This window comes from Excalfactoria chinensis, chromosome 3, assembly GCF_039878825.1.
Source record: "Excalfactoria chinensis isolate bCotChi1 chromosome 3, bCotChi1.hap2, whole genome shotgun sequence".
Taxonomy (NCBI): domain Eukaryota; kingdom Metazoa; phylum Chordata; class Aves; order Galliformes; family Phasianidae; genus Excalfactoria; species Excalfactoria chinensis.
The window spans coordinates 26969350-26991604 of NC_092827.1; the positions used below are offsets into that span (position 1 = coordinate 26969350).

At 43.4% G+C, this 22255-nt stretch overlaps 1 protein-coding gene across 2 annotated transcripts; it reads right to left on the reverse strand.

Moving 5' to 3' along the window:
* Positions 1-1934: 1934 nt before the first annotated feature.
* OGFRL1 (opioid growth factor receptor like 1) lies at positions 1935-11108 on the reverse strand. Of its 2 annotated transcripts, none has more exons than XM_072332491.1 (7): positions 10748-11108; positions 8963-9049; positions 8342-8420; positions 5233-5311; positions 5074-5140; positions 4789-4934; positions 1935-2953 (listed from the first exon to the last, which is right to left on the reverse strand). In XM_072332491.1, exons 1-7 carry the CDS (start codon positions 11012-11014, stop codon positions 2197-2199), a joined length of 1482 nt encoding a protein of 493 aa, XP_072188592.1. In that variant the 5' UTR covers positions 11015-11108; the 3' UTR covers positions 1935-2196. The 2 variants fall into 2 exon arrangements, with proteins under 2 accessions (XP_072188592.1, XP_072188591.1); XM_072332490.1 differs by having other exon boundaries at positions 8342-8423.
* Positions 11109-22255: the final 11147 nt, after the last annotated feature.

Here is a 22255-nt window from a genome sequence, read left to right on the forward strand (position 1 = left end):
AACCTCAATAGCGAAGCCTAGAAATTGAAGGTTCTGCATAACCAGCTTATATTTCTGTTCTTCATACACAGTGTAAATTTTCCCTATGCCATTCAAGTAATAACTACGTTAAAACAACGCTATTAAGTTGGCATGGTTAGGCACTCAAGATTTAAAAAGTCACAGGCAGAACACAGAACTGTCCTCTCTGAGTCTATGTGTAGGGTTGGAGTCTTCAACTACGTGGACTAATATTATCTAAGCATTTCCTGCCCTCTTCTGCTCAGAAGGTCAGGGACAAGCACAAAAAAGGGGACCCTGGCTCAAGACCAGGGCAATTTGAAGGCTGTTCTCAGCACCAGCTGAGTTGTCCATCTTTCATGAAGCACTGACTGAGGGAATTCTCTTGGATATTTCCATTCAGACAGACTCAATGCCTGTTGAAAAACCTGGGCTACCCTTAAAAGACAAACAAACAGAAACACAACAGAAAACACAAACGTTTACACACAATCTTTTCCTTACAAGAAAGCACAGAAAAAGTAGAAATATAACTTCCCTCTGTCTCTTTTGGATGGAAAGAGCTTAATCTTTCTCCACAGGTATGAAAATCTCTAATTACAGCTCTGTTTGACCCCAAGAAACAAAGCTACCTGGGGAAAGAAAGAGATTATGCACTGCCCTAATGGAAATTAGTGATAGAGAAAAATACAAGACATTTCATCTATGTTTTTAAACCCCTGAAAGACTGTCATTTTGAGTGACAAGACTCGAATGAAGTCCTGCAGCACTCTGACACTCTAACCGTAGTCAGGTATTTGCTTTATAATATTTCATCAAAAATACATTAGAGGCAGTGGATAATATATACATTTTAATATAGAAAATACATATAGTAGACTATTTTTAGGACTGTAGAAAGCATGAGGTCTACCTACACTACATTTTAATCCATATGGTATACAATTAACTTGCTGGGTAGCATCTTGCTTGACCGAATGGCACGAAGTTAGAAAAAGATGCTCAGGCAAATCACATGGTCCTTAAGTAAACAAAACTGGGAAAGATATAATGGAGAAATTCCTATCTGCTGGGCTCTAGTCAGGCTGCAATGGGCTTTTCTCAGTTCTCAGCCTATTAAATAACATTAAAAAGTAAAAAACATCTGATAGAAAGCAAAGACTTGAAATTCCTTTCACTTTATAAACCAGCAGGACTGGCTTTCTACCACAGGCCAGCATCAGGAGATTCTGCACTGCACAGACCTCATCCAAATTTAGTTCAGATTCAGCTGGACAGGCCAGGTGACATTTCTTCCAAAGGCTTTGATGGCTAAGCAGTGTTTTGCTATGGGAAAAAAAAAATATTAAAATAAACAAACAATAAAACAAACAGAAGTGCATTTGAGCTGCTGGTAGCTGACCCCTAGGGAAAGGGGCTTTCTAGCTGCCAAAGCCAGCTGCTGATCAACAGAGAGTTTTCATGCTGAGACCAAATCTAAGAATGACTCCACCTCACAACCCCAATTAGCAGAAGCGGCAAATGAGGCATGAGAAAACTTTAAAGAGACTAAAAGATAAAGTGCAACTTTCCTTGTACCCAAAAGCTGTGTATACAATTTCACCCTAAGTTAAGCATCTGTGTGATGTAACGACTATCCGGTTGCAAACGATGTTTCAAGATCTATTGTCTCAGACAAGGGTGCTAATCTAAGGTAAAACACACTGTGCAAATGCTGCCATTCGACATGAACACAGCTCCTAAGGAAAATCCACTTGTGCCAAATTATGCTCTTGAAATAATTTCTAGTCATTTCATAAAAACAAATCAACAGTGAAAGCATATTAAAACAAATTTCAATTGGGATGTTCTAAGGCTTTGTAGAAAATTACATTTGAAATAAATAAGTAAATGCTGGATGAATTTAATGGGAAAAAGTGCTATTTTTTTTTTTCCCCTACACAATATATCTGGAAAACATTATGAACTTCTAGGCTTTGAATTAACACAATAGTTTTAAAAAACTACACTTGATTCTCACCTGATAAACCGAGATTAAAAAAAGCAAAATTCATTAGCGTAACCGAAGCCTAATCTGATGCATTCCCAACAAGCATGAACATTTTATACTAGATTAAATGTAAGTTTCACACAGAATGAAGAAGAGATGAATAATTTGATTCATTCATTATGAAACAAAGACTTTTAACCTCAGATTCATAATTTGATCTCATCCTTGGTTTTTGTGGTGGTTCCCCCTGAAGGTGTATCCTTTTCAACGTTATCTTGCAGATCTGACGATGCGTTATTTGAACAATTCTCAGTGTCACATAAAGATTTATCTGTAACGCCTGGATGATTTCCGCAGTCATTGTTCATATTTTCATCATTCTTTTCGGAATGAGAAGCGTCCTCTTTTTTGTCTGAAGGATCAGGAATTTCTTCTGATTTTGAAAGCTGACCAGTATCAGTACCGCTGTTCTTTTCACCACTCTGCTTAACAGCATCACAGTTCATTTCTTGTTCGTCCTGATCATTTTCTTCTCCATTTTTTGTGAGTTCTACTTTTCTCTCTTCAGTTGCCTTACTAGCTGAGGTTCCGCTCGTGGATGTACTCTTAGGCTCTTTCAATTTCTTATGCTTAGAAATATAACTACTGTGAATTGAAACTGGAGATGCTGGCTTTTTATTTGTTTTGCTTCCCTCTGACTTTTGTTTTCTTGGGGGTCCCCAGATAAAATGCTCTGATGGCGTGTAATGTTGCTGAGCAAATCTCAGGAGCTTTCTCCTTTCTCTTCTGTCTCTAATAGTATACACAAAATATTCTAGAGCACTTTGCTTAATGTTGGGAATGGTATCTTCCACAAGAGCTTCATGGAGAATAAATTTTACCAGGGGAGATTTGAAACTCTCATAGCCAAGTTCACCAAGACTTTTCAGAATTCGAGTGATTCTCAAGTAGTTGTGTTGAGACCTTTGAAAGAAAAGGTTATAAAAATCCACTGAATCAGAAAAGAAAAGCCTTACAGAAACAGAACTGGAAATACAATTTCTCATTCATTTTTAATCACTCAAGATATATACTTCAGGCTTTGTGTAGTTTTATTTCTCACAGCTGATGAAGCCTGCTAGGACCTCCTTTGCAAGGATGTTGGGACTGAAAATTAATGTCTGCAAAAGGCACTGAGGCAGCAGATGAAATAAATTTATCTTCTGAAATTTCTTCTGAAGTGTGGAGTCCCTTGTAAACACATCTAAGACAATAGTATAACTTAAACACCTCTAATTTACACAGCAGAAGTTAGGTTGAATCACAACTCCTGATTTGAAGTAGTATAGCTGCTCACTAGTAATATAATGAGTAGCTACATAGTAGTGTGCATACAAACAAATTCTCATATAATTACTTTGTATTATAACAACATAGTAATTACAAAGTATGAATGTGCAGTGAGTGATATTCGGGTCTTTCAGAACCTCATTTTATCTGTGGCCTGACTCCTCATGTCCCTGTTAGCTGGCTCATAAAATTTGATACTAATAAATAATCCCTATAAAATACTAATAAATTATCCCTATTATTCACTCAGATTTAGCCACTAGTAATCCTACCTTAAGAAAAAAGTTTTCATTTAGACAGAAGAGTAAAATACTGCAAGAAAACAACTAAATTTAGTGCAAACTTACTCTCCCCATAACGATGAAGTAAGGTGACAAACGGTCTGCTGTTGAAAGCTGAAGGTTTGACTCAATACATGTCTAAGCCTCTCCACTTCAGCACTGTAGTTAATAAGTATCAAATTCAATGCAGAACATGTTTTGAGGAGGAAGGAACATCTTTATTAGGCAGCTTCCACACAGGTGTGGGGAATTTGATTCTTCTCAAGAAAAAAAAAATGTATGTACAAAGACAAGCATCCCATTCCCTATAACTGAGAAACTGAGCTTTAGGATCAAACGACTGGAATGGGCTGCCCAGGGAGGTGGTGGAGTCACCAACCCTGGGGGTGTTGGAGGAACAATTGGATGTTGTGTTGAGGGACATGGTTTAGTGGGAGCTATTGGTAATAGGTGAACGATTGGACTGGATGATCTTTTAGGTCTTTTCCAACCTTGGTGATTCTATGATTCTATGACAGCATTCCGTAGCAAGACAGACAAATTAGTTTGGAACTGTCATCTTCTTCAGCACCATCTCAAGTTGTACTTGCACGGAATGCAGTGATGTCAGCCCCTTAAAAGGCAAGACGCACAACCAAAGGAGAGGACTTTAGGCCCTCCCAGGTTTCTGGGAAGACCTGAGAGTGGCATTTCAAAATCTGAAGGGGGCTATGAGAAAGGAGACAGACTCTCTAGTAATAAGACAAGGGAAAATGGTTTCAAGCTAAAAATGGGGAGATTTAGAGAAAACATAAGAAAAAAGTTTTTTACAATAAGCATAGTGAGGCAGTAGAACAAACTGTCCAGAGAGGCAGTAGATGCCTTATCCCTGGAGAGATTCAAGGTCAAGCTGAAAGGGACCCTGGGCAGCCTGATATAGCTGTGGATGTCTCTGTTCATTGCAAGGGATTTGGACTGGATGACCTTAAAGGTTCACTTCAAACTCAAAAGATTCTATGATATGATTTTAAGATTCAAAGAAAGGGGAAGGAAGAATGTACACATACAGACACAAACTAGATATTGAGTATTTCTTTTTATCTTTATCCTGGCAATCTTTGAAAAATGTATCTTCCCTCTCTCTAGGAAACAAAAGACTAAAGAGATTCTACAGCAATTCTAGCCCGTCGAGTGCATGTCATTACTTACTCATTCAAATGCTGAAATCTTTCTTGCCAGTTAGCAGCTCGTGCTACGTTTCCAGTTTTATCAATCAGTTTTATGCCAAAAAATTCCAGCATCATTTTGTAAGCCAAAAGGAATCTTCTAATTGCTTCTTTTGTTTTCTTGAACTCCTAATAAAGAAAACATCCCAAATTCAAAGCGGCATTAAAGCAAGTACTTCTGCATTGCATAAAAACAACTCTGCATAACAAGAAGTAGTTACGCATCAATATTAATGTGATGGTTTGTTTTAAGCTGAACTTGTATTACCTCAATTTCATATGTAGTTAATTCTTTCGCATAGAAGTTCAGACCTTGTTCCCTCAGCGGGAAAAGCCTGTTAAAAGAAACAATGAATTACAGGCGACAGTACACAAACACTCGATCCATTTAATTCTTTGAAATAGAAACAGGCAGTAAGTGACCAACCACTGTATGTACGTGTGGTTATGTTCCAGTTTTTCATAGTCTCCTTTCCATTTGTTTAGGACTTCTTCAATATAAACTCCTGCATAAAAATAATTAGAAAACACTGTTAGGTAGCCACCAAGACCAGCTTTCAGCTACACAAAGAAAGGACATGTCAAGCGCACCATATTGACAGAATACATGCTTCAATTTTCTCTCAAATACCGTGTAAAATAAGGTCTATTAAAAACTAATTTATTTAGTTGCTGCAACTTAATTAAAAACAAGACTTTTATCAAATTTTAATTAAAAAAATAATAATAAAATCAATTGACTTGAAACACCTGAAGGTACACGACATTAACTTAAAGAAATACAGTTTTCAAAATATTCTCATTTTTCTAGTTTTCTTTATCACACTGACTGGTAATTGACAAACCACTTAAGTATATTATTGAAACATGAGTCAACAGCCATTGCTTTAACACAAGAAAGGTCTGTGTATTTATCATCTTAGTAGAATAAGGCCTCAACACTTCGATAAATCTTTCATTCTAGGAATCTCTCCAGCTGCAACTAATGTTAAGATCTGAAAATCTATGGCCAAGTGCATTGATGCCACTGCTACAAGTTGGACCTTGGAGGCTCAGGTCAAGCTCATCAAATGGAAATCTCAGCTTTTAGTAGTCTGAAAACAGTTGTGGCATTTAGTCAGTTCCTCTTGCAATGACAGGTTGACAGAAAAAGGAGACAAAGTTTTCTTACCTAAAAGAAAATTAATCATTCTCCACATCGAGACCACAGACATGAAATTCAGTTACAGACCAGACACATGCATACAAGGATATAACTTGTTCCAAAATCTATGCTCTCTTCCCATGAACAGCCTATATTAGCATATTTTTAAGTCTGAAACCAGCAGTTGAACCACGGCAGCATGGTCTCTCCCAAATTCAAATAGCACAGGAGTGACCTAAAAAGCCCAAAGCCCCATTTGAATAGTCTCCTATTACACATGGGATACCTCTGCCTATTGAAATTTTCCATGTCAGTCCCAATACCAAGTGAAAACTCCCTTTGTACTTAAAAGAAAAAAATAATAAATAAATAGAGAAAGTAGTCAGAGATAAGAACACAAAGTTCACGGTGCAGGCAAGGCTGGAAAAGGATCGGACTTAGAGGCTCTCCTGCCCCCATCACATCCCACAGACCTTGTGTAGTAATCATGTTTCAAGTATCAGAAAGCTTCCCACTGAATTCCAAGCACTAGACACAGGGTAACTCAACAGTCTGAAGGTCATGGAATTAAACTTCAGATCGAGGATTGCTCTACCAATGTCTTTTCTTTCCCTCAGTAACATTCCCCACTACTAGAGCCCATAATGCAGTAGGTTAAACTCCCTCTAAATACTCTCTCAGACCTGGGGCTGGGTTGAGATGGTGTCTATTTTTTACCATTCACAAAAACACCATCGCAGCCAGAGCTCTGCCATCACGACTTCAGTTTTCATGACCTACCAGCTAACTCTTGACACCACCACTCATGATTTTCTCCTGAAAAAGAACATTTTAAAACTTGTAAAAACTGAAATGTGCCTTACGGGGGCAAGGCCTCCTCTAGCTTCCAAGACTCTTCTCCTGGCTAATCCTCTAGAATACCTCCTTCCTTTTCCAGCCCTTAAAAGATCACCCCAAACCCTTTCTGTTTCAGGCTCACATGGTCCTCTGAACTTTTCCCTTTCTTTCTTAACCTTCTCTCTGAAAGTAAATTTGCTGGTAACTCACAGATCTAACTTTTTCCATCTAGCCAAGCTAAAAATGAAGTCTTCAGCATTAGCCTCTGTATATCTAGATCTAAAATTTAGGATTACTATCTTTCTTTTGCATAACCTGACTTATCTTCTCACTTGCTGAGGTTATTATCACTCGCTATCTTGCCTATCAACAGCTGTCATTTTCAACCTTCCAGGCTATACTGACATCTTTACATCCTTCTTTATCATGTTTCATCTTTCCATCAGAATTTAGGTGTTTCATCTCAACATTGTTTTTCTTGACCTTGAAAAGTGCATTGTTGCCACCTTTACATCTACTTTGAATGCTGCTGAGAACACATTTCTAGACAACAGCAGTGGTTTTCTTTTAAACTTCACATCGATTCCTTTCTTTTTCTGGCTTTGTGTTCTTCCACTGTGGAATCTGTGAAGTCCCTTTCTGTAACATCAGAAACAAAAAAGCCAAAAGCTACATACCTTTGCTTTCAGTCTTTTGTGATCTGTCCCATCCTACAGCGTCACAACCTATTTGCTGCTGAGAGATTGATTCCTGCCTCTGACCAGCCCTCAACAGCAGCCTCCACTTCTCACTCCTTATGTATTCAAATACACACTTTTGAATTTCAGCTCCTCTCACGCTGAGAAAATCTCTCTGCAAACACCTTCAAAGTAACCTCCTCATTCTTTCAGAACTCTGCTGCTTCAAGTTTGTTGTGTTTTTTGTCAATGGCTGAGCTCTCACGCAACAAGACTCCTGCCTATCATTTTAACCGGTATTTTATTGTCTCCTTCTGCTTCCCTCATCTGTCGGCAGTCAGAGTATGAGGGACAAGAGGACAGCATACTCTCTAGAGCAGGGTTTGTCATCTTCCAGCTTGTTCTGTGTTCGCACAATGAGAGTCCTGCTTTGTTATCAGAACTACCAGGGACTTTTGATCATTACAGCAATGATAACAACACAATTTCTCACACACGAGGAAGTGTGCACCTCTCACGTGGTGCTAGGAATAACACCCTGATCGCTGTCACCCCTTTCTAAACAGTAAGAGTTTGCTAAGCATGGTGGAACAGCTTTATCTTTGTTTAACAAAAGGCAGTGCCACTGGTGTTAATGTGTTGTGCTAACAACATCTCATCGTACTTTTCAGCACAAGAAAAGCACCACCAGTCTAGAGTAGAAGCAAACTTTGGTTTAAGCATTTTCAGCCTGTGCATTATCAACATGCTAGTCCAACATGGGAGGTTCAAATCATACAATATATAGCCGGACACTTCTAATTTATCAGCATTGTGAAAATACCTGTCTGACTCTGTTATTGTTATGGGTGAACATTCTACTGTTACAGATTACTCACCGTCAGGCTTAAAAGGGATTTTATTTTTGTAAAAGCGGAGATTGCACAAGTCATTTTGGTATCGAAGATCTTTAAAGTTCTGCTGAAAGAAAGAAAATGGGACATTATCAGTCTACAAAACAGAACCCGCTACTGAGAATACCCACAAAGTGACATTCTGCTCTTTGAACAATTTGAGGACAATAAAGGTTCTGCAGTTTAGAAAGAAAGAACTTCCAGGTTCGGTTCAGGTAAGCAGTTTAAAGATCTGCTACTTCCTTCTGACCGCCTTCTTCTACCAGGGAGAAACAACAAGCATAGCAGCACTTGGATTTCTGGCTGAAGGAACTTCCAAGAGACAAATAACACATTACTCTATGCACCCTGTTCAATATTCAATGCATACATCCCTTTCTGGGATTCTGTCACTATTCCCAGGCTTACACACCTTATGTGTGCGCACTTACATCTAGAATGAAAAGATGCTGCCCTTGTTTCATTCCCCACTCACCAACACACGTCGGGCAGCTTTATGACTATTCTTATTCCTCATGTTTATTAAGCATTGTTACATTCAGGATTTTCCAGGCTGTCTGCTGCTCTCTACTAAAAAGAGAATTCCAAACCATAAAATATCCTTACTGGATACTGATGTCGGTACTTGTATAAATCCCTTGCTGCATAGAAGCTTCTCTTTGGCTTGGCTGTCAGCTCGGTTCCATCACCGCTCTGAAACATTTAAAAAGTAGATAATAATGGTATGTAACAAAACCAAACACTGAACCTGAGTAATATTAAAGTAATTATTTTTCACAACATTTCAGCAATGTAAACATACACAAGTACACACCTTTGCCCACCGTCTGGTCAAACAACAAACATCTTTCTGCTCTATACTTAACAACACAAACTTACACCCAAATATAAAAGGTAAGACTTTGCAGCAGCCAAGACGGTGCTAATAGAAGATCAAATGAGTAACTGAATGTGAAAATGCAGAGACGTCACTGATTTTGAACAGGAAACCAGACTATTTGCAAATGATATTTGTCACGTGTACCTTGACTTAACTGCTATCACTGCATCTTGTGGAAGAAAACAAATAGTCACAGACAAGCCTATCTGTAGTCCAAATGCCTTCAAGAAACGTTTTGTATTATTCTTTTCTTAGAACTTAAGTTTAAATCCTAGTAAGAAACGCCACTAAAGCCCCAAAGGAAAACCTGCAAAGAGAAAACACACTTGGACAAGGCCTTGCCCTGAACAGCAGCTGTTTGCTACGACCTGAAACAACCAGCGCACATCAAGGTCAATGGGAGCCGCCCCACTGACTGGGCAGGATGCTGGAAAAACCACCAAATGTTGAAGAAAAAGGAGTATTGCTCTACAGAGAATTCAACTTGCTGCCAACCACTTTATTTTCCACAGCACTTTCTTATACCTAATACTAGAAACAGCTTTATTACTATACCGTAACAAAGAGATTTGGATTGTTTTACTAAAACAAGTTTGTATCCTAAGAGTAAAGGTCAAACAAGAGAAAAAAAACAGAGTAACTGCACACCTTGCCACATGCATGCGATAGGTTAAAAACACATCTAAAAAGGGAAATTCCCGTGATCACAATTGCCTTTATTACTGTACACTCATTGCTTATCAGTATGACATTACTGGCAAGCATTTGTTTCCTTGCAGCTCGACTGTAACCGCAGGCAAAGTGTGCTTACCTGAGCAAGCAATAGGCTCTGATACAGGCATCGGCAAGCCACTAGCATTGTGTATCGAGTAGAAATGAAAAGATAAATGCTTATAGTGGTTTAATTTCGCCCAGTGGCAGTTTGTAAGCCAAAACCAGCAGACCCAAAGGGTCCACCTCGCATTCGGGGCAAAGTCCAGCGACACTGATAGCCAAGCAGCGCTGTGGGGCGTTATGGCTGCGGAGGGACCCCCGCTCAAGAGCCGGCGGGTGCCACGCCTCCCTGCCACGCCTGCCCCAACACTCCGGCTCTTCAACCATTCCATCCCGAGACCAAGTTCCAGACTAACCGCAACGTAACGCAGAACCTCTGCTGGCAGCAGGAGCAGCGCTGTTCCAGGGCCGGTGGGGTACGACCCACCTCACGGCTCCGCACGGGGCTCCCGCAACCGCGAGCGGCCAGGCCCGAGGGATGGAGGCGGGCTGCCAGCGGCCTCTTCCCCGCCCGAGCACCCGCGTCGTTCCTTCCAGTGGAGATCTGCACCCTGACACGACGCCTCCGGCCGGGAACAGCCCGACCTCCCCTGGGTCTCCCCGCCAGCGGTTCCGCAGATCGGGGCGGCACCGGCCCACGCTCTCCGGGCGGCACACCGCCTCGCTCCCTTCCCTCCCTCCTTCCGGCCCTCCGCAGCTCGGGGCCGGACCCGGCGGTGCCCCGGCGCGGGCGGTACCTGCTCGGGGCCGCCGGCGTCCCCCTCCGCCCGCTCCCCTTGCTCGGGCGGCACCGGGGGCTCCTCGGGCCGATCGTCGGCGGCAGGCGGCTCTTCCCCGCCTCCCGCGGCGGTGCACACCCCCTCCTCCTCCTGCTGCTGCTGCTGTCGCCGCGGCTCCCCGCCGGGCTCCGGCGCCTCGGGCTCCGAGTCGGTCTCCCAGGTGGAGTCGCAGTCCTCCACCGTGGTGGGCTCCTTGAAGCTGACGCCGCTCAGCAGGCCGCCCATCGGGCAGCGCCGGGCCGCCGCCGCGCCTCCCGGAGGCCGCGGAGGCCGAGGGCTGGGAGCGGCCGCCGGCTGCCTACGGCTGCGGCATGGCGGGGCGGGGCCGGGGCCGCCGGGGCCGCTCCCCCGCCCGGCCACAGCCCACAGCCGGGCGCGGGGCGGAGCTGCGGGTTCGGGGCTTCCGCGGGTGGCGCCCGGGCAGCGGGGAGGGGGCTCGGCCCGACGTCGGGCCGCGGGGCGGTGCTGCGGGGCCGAAGGGGCGTCGGGAGCGCGGTGGGAGTCGGCGCCGTGCTGAAGTTCTTTCCGAGGAGAGCTCGGAGCCCGCCGGGACCGAGCCGGGAGGAGCGAGCCGAGTGTGGTGCGTGTCGAGAAGATGGCAGCTCCTTCTGCGGAACCGCTCGTTTGGTGACCAGCGGCGTACGGACACGGGCTGCACGGCACACGGAAAGGGTTCCCGTCAGGACTCGGGGCGTGTGCGGGAAGCGGGGCTGAGGGAACGCGACGTGCTGCCCAGCGGTTTCAGCTCTTCCTGAAGTCCCTCAGGCTTTAGGGATATAAAACTGGCATGGCAATGCAGGGCGGGTTTGGCTGGGTAAGGCAGGGAGCTTTGTGCTTGAATAGAGCGTGCGGTTTGGACAGAAGCAGTGCCTGGAGTGAAGAGCTGGAGAGATGGAGGCTTATCCCATTGTTGCAGTGCTCAACTCGGGATTAAAAATGTGCTCTTTGCATCTAACCAGAATTGCCAGGCCTTGGTTCACACTCACCATCTCTGCCTTCTTCCCTGCAGGCTGCTTGTTGGTATCCGCTGTATGGAGCACTGCTTAGTGCTGACCAGCTCAGCTTGCCCTCCTGTTACAGCTTTTATCTATGCTTCCCACATCAACTGTGTTTCTTTATTAGGGACAGTAGAACCTCACAAGTTGCACGTGAATCCAGAAACAGGTGAAGATTTTGATAATCTTTAACTTGTGTGGCAATTGATTTCACACACAAATCTTCCTGTAAGAAAGCTCTCTCTTGTACAAGTAATTGCACCTTATTATAGAAAGCTCAGTTATACCTGAAGAGCAAAACTGTCAGCTTTGATTTGCCAACCCATCACAGAGTTTTACAAGGATTTTTTAATGACCTGGAACTCAGGATACTGGTAAGAACTGGGAGTCAAATTAATTGACTTGGCGTCATCATTGGACAATGCAAAGAGCAGAGGATTGCTTTGAGTTGCTCTTGGTAATCCAAGTAATTGAAGCGATGTGATGGAGTTTCCTGAACTGCTGTGAAGTTATTTTTGGAGTTTATTAAGAGTTGATAGCTGAGGAGACCATATTGCTTGTAGTCCATGCAAGGAGGTGACAGAAGTGAGGCTGGCTGAAGTCTGGGTCACCAGGGTAGTACATATTTTGTTAGCCAGCCAGATATGTTGTAAGGCATTAGTCACTGCCACAAAGGAGTTCTATCAGAAAATGGGCTAAAAGAAGTCTCAAGTTAGAAACTGAATCAAGTCATTGTTGGTATGGCGCCCCAAAAAAACAAAAGCAAAACAAAACAAACACCCACCCAACACCTTCAAATACTCATTTAAATTATTCGCGTTCTAGCTGTAGTCAACTCTCATGCAATCAGTTCTCATCCTTTATCTCACCATTGGACAATGGCTAGTTTCTGGGTGAGTCTGCTGAGGAAAAAGAGGATTGAACAGCTCTTATGGAGGTTAACATCCAGCAAGAACCTCTAGTTGGGAAGAGATGGGGCACCTGGTTTGGGACCTGGCTGCACTGTCATGCAGCTGAATGAGAAGGAAAGGTCTCCTTCCCTGAATGAGTCATTTCCTATTTGTGTTGTCAGTTATTCGCAGCTGTGCCTCAGCTGCCCAGTGGGATGTGGGTTGGAGTCTTTGAGATGGCAGTAAGCTTTGGATGTGGTGGGGCAGATCTGTGCTTTGCCAGGCTTGTACGTTTTTTCCCATGAACAATATCTTCTTTCACAGATGCAGTTTATTGCTGGCTCCAATTCGGAATGAGAGGTAGCCAGAATTCACAACAACTTTTTTTTAGCACCTTACCTGGCTGGTGTGTGAGAGTTTAAACAGATCTCTGCAAAACAGTCCTTAATAATAATAAAAACAATGGTTTCAGTCATCTCACAGTCGGAAGTGGTGGTCACATTAAGAAAGCAGTGAACTTCTGGTGCTGCAGTTCACCCAATTACTCCAGTACAAAAGAAGATTATTAAGTGCTAAAGCCAGGAAGACTTTTCAATCAAATACTCTGACTTCTACACAGGACAGGTGAGAGAAGTTCTTATCCCAGCCATCTTCAAAGAAAGACAGAAGATCTTTAGAACTGCAGGCTGCTATGACATCACTTACTGCTTTTTTAAACACCTCATGAGAGTGCAGCCAGTTTCTTGACAGGAATTAACCCATCTGTAGGTTACAACAAGGTCTGCATAAGCTGCTCAGCACCGACCTCTAATTTATAGTTAGGGTCCTCCACAACCCCCATGATGGACTGAAGCCAGCCACCTGGGCCAGCACTCAGCTTTCCTGCAGCAGGGCTCCTGAACTGCAGTAGGAAAGCCATTATATTTGGCTGTACAGCCTAGAAAGGAACTCTTGAGAGAAACACCAGGAGAGTGGTTTGCATGGCCAGACGTGAGCATCCAAGTGCCCTTGGAGATTGCTTGCTTTATCCAAGTGCTGCTGCAGAAAGAGCTCCAGAGTTCCACAGGTCACTGGTGTACTTGTGAGCTCCATGCAGATGTCTTGGCTGCTCTAGAGCATCTCAAAGGATGTGATGGGCCTACCTGAAGTGAACTATGTCTGTATGTGCCTGGCTGGTTGGCTGAATCACTTCGAGCTGCACTTAGAGCTTCATTGATTTTAATAAGTAGACTATCAAGAAAGTTGCCTTCTCTGTGGTCATTAAATGAATAACCAGTCTTGTGCTCCATAAATGATAGATAATTGTGGAACAGTAGAAGGAAGTGATGGTGGCATACGTTGCTGATACATCACTACAGCGTTTGTTATTTCATCACCTACAGCCTGTTCCCTACCCATCACAAGGAGGCAATAATAAATCCCACTCTGCTTGAGTTAAAGGGCTTGACTTTTTGTCCACTTAAAGCAGGGGTGTCCACTGCAAGTGCAGCCCAGCAATACTGACATGCGGACGTGGCAGGGCTGTTTTTTGTGTTGGCCCTTCCTGGCACTCTTTGACGTGCTCTCAGTGTCTCTTGGATGTCCCCTTCTCCCATCCCTGCCAATTTCTTGTTTATCCTCATTGGGAAGGCTGGAGGGAGCAGACTGCATAGATGAAGAGTTCAATGGCTTTGGAATGATGAGCAATAAATGGCCCACAGTTTGTGGTGTGAAACCATTTAAGATGGGGCTGAAGCATGCAACACTTTGCAAACATGAGCTTCAGAGAAAAATCTGTAAGCAGCTGGTATACACAGATACACAGTTTCTGGAACGAAAGATTCTTTTTTTTTCATCTTACTTATTGCTCCTATTATATTCCTTATCACAGGCTTCCTTAGATCAGCACAGGACAGCCTTATCACCATGGTATTGTGCACTTCTAGTCTGAAAAAAGCACTTTAGTAGAGCCTGTAAAAGCCCTCCAGCCCTTTATCTGCTCAGTGCCACCCATGCATTAAGTGTTCTTGTCACCTGAACGGAGCATGCAAGGTGGCAAGTTAAAGAGCTGTAATACTGCTGCAGGTGACACTGAAGAGTGAACAAAGGATAGAAAACTATTCTGATACGGACAAGCGAAGTTATGCCTTAACAAGTAATCCTAAGGAATATTCACTTTAGGAGTCTGGTGCAGTAACTGAAATCATCTGAATACAGTGTGTGCAATGTTCCAATATTAGCTCGCTTAGCTTTGTAGCATCCCATAGTACAGCCCGAACCCACCTTGCAGCCTCTGAACAGTACAGGCAGCCTCTGATGTGCTTGGGAAAGACATCATTTTCTTTTGAATCAGGGTTTGGCTGGGCTGAAAGGACCAGTGGCATCCAACGGAGTTCCCACTGTTCAGAATAAAGAGATGAGTCAATAAGCACATCATTGTCCTTCTGCATGTAGCAAAGTAGGCCAGCCATATGTTGGTGGTAGTGTGCTCAAAAGGCATCGAGTATTTTGAGGGAGTTCAGTACAGTACAGTTTACTTGTAGCACACTTGCAGAACGTTAAAATGATGGCACTTTTTGGTTTGTGGTGTTTTATGGTAATGCTGCTTTGTAATGGGAAGCTACAGGTTAAGATCAGGAGATAATGTAAACACTGCAACGAACGCAGGTTAAAAGAACATGCTACATGTTTGCATGCATTAGTAAGTTCTTCAAAGGAAACAGTATGAAAATGGAATAAAGGTTTCCATACGAAAGCAGTAATTTTGAGTTCGTTGGTTGTAAAAAGCATCCATTGTGCTGGATGTTTTCTCAGGGAGCTGGCTTGACACGAGCGGTTCACACTCACGCAGTTCACTCTCATGCAGGTGTCTGCAGTTGCTAGAAATGCGAGGGATCTCCTGTTTCTGCTCCTGATGAGAATGATTACTATTTGCATTGAATTTCCATCAAACGTGTCACCCTGTAACACAAGCCTTCAGCTGCAAAATAATTTGTGGTTCTGAGAGCGTGCCAAATGCAAACCAACCAACCAACCAAGAACAAATCCCACAGCATTGCTTTAGGACTAAAAATGTAGAGTAGGAGAAATCATCCTCAGAACTGTTTTCTTTGAGCAGACACAGCTCCAGTGTCATAGCTTTGGTGTGCTCTTTCATCTGCATTACAAAGGAATGCTAGTTGCAGATGGATAGTGTGAGCAGTGTTCATTACTTCTTTAAGGAGCTTGATAATTCGGTATGTTCATAGACTACAGGCCCTCAGTGCCATCAGCTATCCACCAATATATGATTTAAACCTTCTTCCAGCATCAGTATTCCTTTATGCCGTCCTGAGATTTAATGAGGTTGGCGCTCAGATGGGGGGGGGGGGGGAGGTGAAAGCTACTGATGGTTGATGTGTCTGTGAGACGTTTTGAGCCAGGAAGAAAACATCAGGAGATGAATAAAACTTGAGAAAGAAATCATGATTAGCATACTGGGTATGGAAATGATGGCAAATGAGAAGTGATTCAATTTGACTAAAAAAACGACAACCAACCAACAGCAAAAAGCATAACAAAATAGAAACTCAAAAGGAATCCTCGAGTACATCTCTGTCATCTGTGTCAGATACAGAAAGATGTGGCTCCCCCTGCAACATCAGACATGCGTGTGTGCCTCTAACTACTTGCTCAGAGTTCCCTGGAGAGAAACTGGAACTATTAGGTCATGATTCACTTCATCCTAACATAAACATTTATACTTAGGCCTGAAGAGGTGTCTCTTTCTTCGGGAGTGCATCTCTATTAGTGTGTTAGCCTGGATCAGTGCTTTTACCACTGACCTCCCAGTCCTTCCACCTACTGGGCTTTGGTTCACATTAAGATTCACACAATCTCAAAGCACATTGACTTAATTTTTTTTGATTAAACAACCTGGAAGATAAAGTACAAGAGTGCACATAATGCACTGCAGGGGCGGTGGGCATTCAGTCCATAGGAGTAGACTAGGGCTAGTCTCAAGAAGAAAAAGATCTCTACAATGTTCATACTGTAAGGGCCAGGTCCTCAGCACTGAATGTTTTGCTCTACAGGTCTGCTGTCAGTTCTCACTATCTTCTAATAGTAGATAAAGTGAAGAAGTAAAAAAGGGCCAAGAAAAGGTCCTTGCTTCTTTAACCACTGGAGATGTTTAGGAAAACAAGATGGCTAAGCAAGTAGACTTAAAACTGAATGAAATGAGTTGCTGCCAGATGGACTCTATACTACTTTTACCATAGTTAAAAAAAGAAGCATCCTTTAAACATAGGCAGAAACAAGCCCTTCACAGGACCTGCAGTAGTGAATTAATTGAGAATGTAAAGTACTTGCTGATTACTGATTATTCTTCCAGGCTTCCAGAGTTAGTATATCTGTCCGAGATGGCTAGTAAATTCAAAATACAGCTAACTGCGGGATCTTGTTTATAGCAGTACAGCTTCAGGGCTTCGTCCAAACATAAATTATTGTAAGCTAACTATGATGTTATTACCTACAGGTTTATATGGCTGCAAAAGAACAGCACAAACTGCAAAACAAAGCATGAAGACTATTTCTAGCACTAGTGACCCAAGTGCACCAGTTTCTCCAGTAAGAAGTTATATTACACACCTGATAATAGAGTACTACCACCACTACTGGAGTCATAGAATCATAGAATTACTCAGGTTGGAAAAGACCTTGAAGATCATCAAGTCCAACCGCAGCCTAACCGGTAGCCTATCTTTTAAAAAAAAACAACCACGAAACAACACCACAACAACAAACCTCTGCTAAATCATATCCCTGAGCACCACATCCAAACGGCTCTTAAACACATCCAGGGATGGCGATTCAACCACCTCCTTGGGGAGCCTATTCCAGTACCTAACCACCCTTTCTGTAAAGAAGTTCTTTCTAATATCCAACCTAAACTTGCCCTGGCGCAACTTGAGGCCATTTCCCCTCGTCCTGTCACAAGTCAGTAGTGAGAAGAGACCTGCCCCACTCTCACTGTAAGAACCTTTCAGGTACTGGAAGACAGCAATAAGGTCTCCCCTCAGTCTCCTCTTCCTCAGACTAAACAGCCCCAGCTTCCTTAGTCTCTCCTCATAGGGCTGATTCTCCAAGCCCTTAACAAGCCTCGTTGCCCTTCTCTGGACCTGCTCCAGTACCTCCATGTCCTTCTTGTGCTGAGGTGCCCAAAACTGGACACAGTACTCGAGGTGAGGCCTCACCAATGCTGAGTACAGGGGCAGGATGACTTCCCTAGTCCTGCTCACCACATCATTCCTGATACAAGCCAGGATGCCATTGGCCCTCTTGGCCACCTGGGCACACTGCTGGCTCATATTCAGCCGACTGTCCATCAGCACACCAAGGTCCCTTTCCGTCTGGGAGCTTTCCAGCCACACCTTCCCAAGCCTGTAGGGTTGCCTGGGGTTGTTATGACCAAAATGCAGGACCCGACACTTGGCCCTGTTGATTCCCGATGTTGAGTCCCGATGCAAAAGAGAAATCTTCAGGTTAAATCTGTAAATTACCGGATGGAACAAGAAAAGTATCACTAAACAGGACCCCACCAGGAGCATGGAACACACTGACCTATGCTTAAAGATGGTCCTGAATTTCCATTGGTTTTAGTTCAGTTGTTTGGAGATGATAGTTCTCTGGAGATCAGATGGCACTTTGTTGTCAGACTGCGCTGGCATACCTGCTGCTGTGTGGTTTTGGTGTGCTAACAGCACTGCTTTAGACACAGAGCACTGCACCACATAGGCTGCTATCAGCTCCATCCCAGCTGGACCCAGACAGGGTCCAGATTGTCCTTCTCACTTTGTCAGCCAAGCTGCCTCGAAGCAGATTCCTGTTCCATATCCCCTGCTAGCTGATTACCCTTAAGGAACGACAAAGTCTTATTTGTGGCCCACACTAGTATGACAGCCCTTGTTGTGCAGGGATGCCCAAGAGCTTAAAGAGTCATTGTGCAAGATGGCAACTTCCATCCCAGAGGAGAAGGAGGAGGTGCCATTCAATCAAATCCCTCCTTATCTTGAACTTTCTAGCCCCATGCTAGGCACCAAAAAGGACCACAAAAGTGTCAGAGCCTGTGGGTTCAGATAAAGGAATTTAATAAGTAAAGGAAGAGAATAATGGAAGTGGAACACAGGAGATTGGATAGGCAGATCAATGTTAGTCTCTGAACACTGACCCACCCCTTCTTCTCCCACCTCAGCTTTTCTTGCTGAGCATGATGCTTTACAGTGTGGCGTATCACTTTGGTCCATTTGGGCCTGCTGTGTTGCCCTCCCACTCTCCTGCCCACTCACTTCCTGTGGGGGCTGAGTGGGAAAAAGAGAAAGCTCTGATGCTGTGCAAGCACTGCTTAGCAGCAGCCCATTGGTGTGCTAACACTGTTTCAGCTACAAATCCCAGACACAACACCCTACACGGATCCATCGTGAAGAAGCTCAACTTCGTCCCAACCCATTTGCTACACCTTGGAGCCATCACTCCAAGTGGTCATTTAGAAGAAGCACCAAATATGGCGTAGTGTAAGAGTGCTGCCTTTGCTTCATCCTTTAAAAGTATCCTTTAAGAGTATCCTTTAAAAACCGACATTTCAAAGCAATCTTTGTAATCTTTGGTCAAAAAGCATTCCTATTTCCACATCAGTAAAAGAATAGATTAATATAATTGCAGCTTCTCTGTGTGGCAACAAACCAACACAGACAGTTCTGGTCCTCTGTGGATGTCTCTGCATGTGATGCAGTTTCATACACTGATGCAGTGCTGCTTCTTCATTCTCTAACACTTCCTTTCATTTGCAAAAGAGGTGTATGCTGAAATAACCAAGAATTCTTTTACTGCAAGCATCTATCTCCTCTGAGAATGGACAAGGCCAGCAAAGCTTATCAATGTAAAAATATAGACAAAATCATGCAGTTTAGACGTGAACAAAAATGTACATCATTCCTCATGCCTGCTTTTCATAACAGCAGCATCAGTCTTGCTCTCCTTGCAAATAAAAGTCTTTTTTTTCTTGTATTAAAGCAAATTGCTTGTCCTAATCAAGGACTCACTGTACAGCCCTGTGTACAAAACCATAGAAAGCAAGCGATGTCCATGACCTTAAGTAACTCACTTGGGATCAGCTCGTGTTATCACTGGCACAAGTCAGCATGCATAAGTCCAGCATCATTGTTTAACCACAAAACTAAATGCAAAATGCAACAAAATAAATAACTTGGGAAACAAGCATAGAGAGTGAAGAAGGGTGGATGAGGTTGGTAACACAGAGAAAATGGTGTCATTTCACCTCAGAGGGCTGTACGCACAATATACAGGACCAAAGCATGGATCTCTTAGTTTCCTGGCCCTAAGGTTGACCTTGTGTGCCTGTTAGACATTGGCATAGATCTGTGAGGTGCCATCACCTGGTCTATGCAATACTACAGCAAGTGAAAGGCATATCAACACCACAGCCCTGTCATGAGGGCACAAACCACAGTGTCTGGCAGCTCGTGGTTTTGCCTGGTGTCAGGGGAAAAGCTGGCATCCAGTCTACAGAAAGCCCACTGCACCCCTGTGCCAGTGATGCCACATTGCTGTTACCTGACAGGTAGCTCCTGCAGTATCTGTTCCCTGCTGAGCTGAGTCATTGGTACGAAGTGCAGAGACAGCGATCAGTTCATGTGACATGCATGACAAGACGTTCAAAATAAGAATACAGCACTGACAGCATATTGTAGTAAAAGCCATGGCAACCTAAAGCATTTAACTGAGAACATGCTGTGTAGGATCTCTGCCTACTAGCTTTCTTTCACTCCCACATCAAATTCCTTGTCCCTAGTGGGATGCTACCTCTGCACAGAACTAGGCTGAGCATTCCTCCAGCACTAGGAAAGAGATAGCTACCAAGTCATCCTTTAGCCACTGCTCATACACCAGCTCTTGAGGTTACCAACATGAAGACGTACATCATGTTGGCATGCTCTGAGCAGGCTTCTTAAGCATTAGAGGACAAGGACAATTTAATTAGTCACCCAAACTCTGATGTCTGGGGATGTCTGAGGTATTCAGTGGAATCAGAAATGTCCAGCATAGCAAGATATGATACTAGTCTTACAGTAAACCTACATCTAAAAAGCATCATGGCCAAGCTGGAGACATCTCATGTGGCAGATACATTTGGGCAGACCACCTAAAAGAGGGCAACAGGATGGAACAGGTTGGAAATTTAGGCTGTGTCTTCAAGCTCCAAGACAGTCAGTGGGAAATTTAACCAACAAGCTCTGTTATAATCAAGGACAATCCAACCAACACAGCTCAGGGAGCCTAAGAACGATTGGACTCACTGCAGAACAGACAGCTGATGGCTGTTTAGCTGAGGCTCTCTACACTCACTGAAATGGGAGCATTTTTGACAGTCAGGTTCCATATCAAAATTAATAATAATAGTAATAAAGCATTGCTGTCTAGCTTTTGTTTTTATGGCAGTGCATTGGTTTGGATTGTGACAAGTAATGTGAGTTATTGTGAGTTATTCACGTAGAAGTCCACAGCGTAAACACAGAAAAGGAATGACTTTCCATACTTATTAGAAACGTTACAAAGTGTTCCCCCTTTTCTTTTATGATAGCACGATAACAGTCATCTTGATGTTGTATCTCTCCTTTGAAGTGATCCAGTCATAAAGCCTCAAAAATTCAACTGCTGTTAGACAGTTGCTAAGGCTGGCATCATCCCGACCCAGACGGCCTGTATTCCCCCATGCATCCATATCCATCTGCTATTTTCCTTCTTCTGTGCCAAGATTATCCATCATCTGGGGCAAGGGAATGCCTTTTATTTTGTAGCTGTTCAGAACTATGGAATAGGTGCTACAAGAATACAAATCATGAGCATCACAGTGTCCATGATGATTTATGCTCCCCTGCTAGCCAAAGGCCTGAAATCCTTGCATACTTTTTATGAAGAGAGGCACTGCAGGTATATATATTTAGAAGGTACTAGCAGTTCTGGTAGCTGGTGAAAATGATTCAGGGTAATCAATCTTTTAAGCTTTACTGCTGAGCATCGCCATACCCAGCAGGAGCCAGGAGCACTAGTTATTTTCTTTAGATTAGACACAGGTGGCACCAGGTGCTCTCATCAACCAAAAGGAGTACAGGTAAATTGGTGACTGACCGATTTTGTTTGGTGGGAAACCAAGCACAGAACAAACTGGGGGCAGGTTTTATTTATGGATGGAGCGGTTAGGCCAGGAAATGGATTGAGGCCAGAGGAAGAGATGGGGTGCTCATTGTGGGAGCTTTCTGCTGGTATTTGTAGGAAATTACAACAGTAATTCTAAAAGAAGGAACCTCAGAGAAATAAGCTCGCAGTAATGAAGATGCAGTAGCTATGGTTACTGAGGGAACGGTGAGAAAGCAAAGCTGAACCACAGCTCTGGGCACTGCATACAGTTTTAACACCACAAGCCTAATTTTAGCTTCCTAAAATACAACGAGGAGCATAGCCCACCCACGTTCCCAATTACAGTATGTATGTATGTGTATATGTCTACACATATATATATAGCTATCATAGGATGAGGTGAAGAC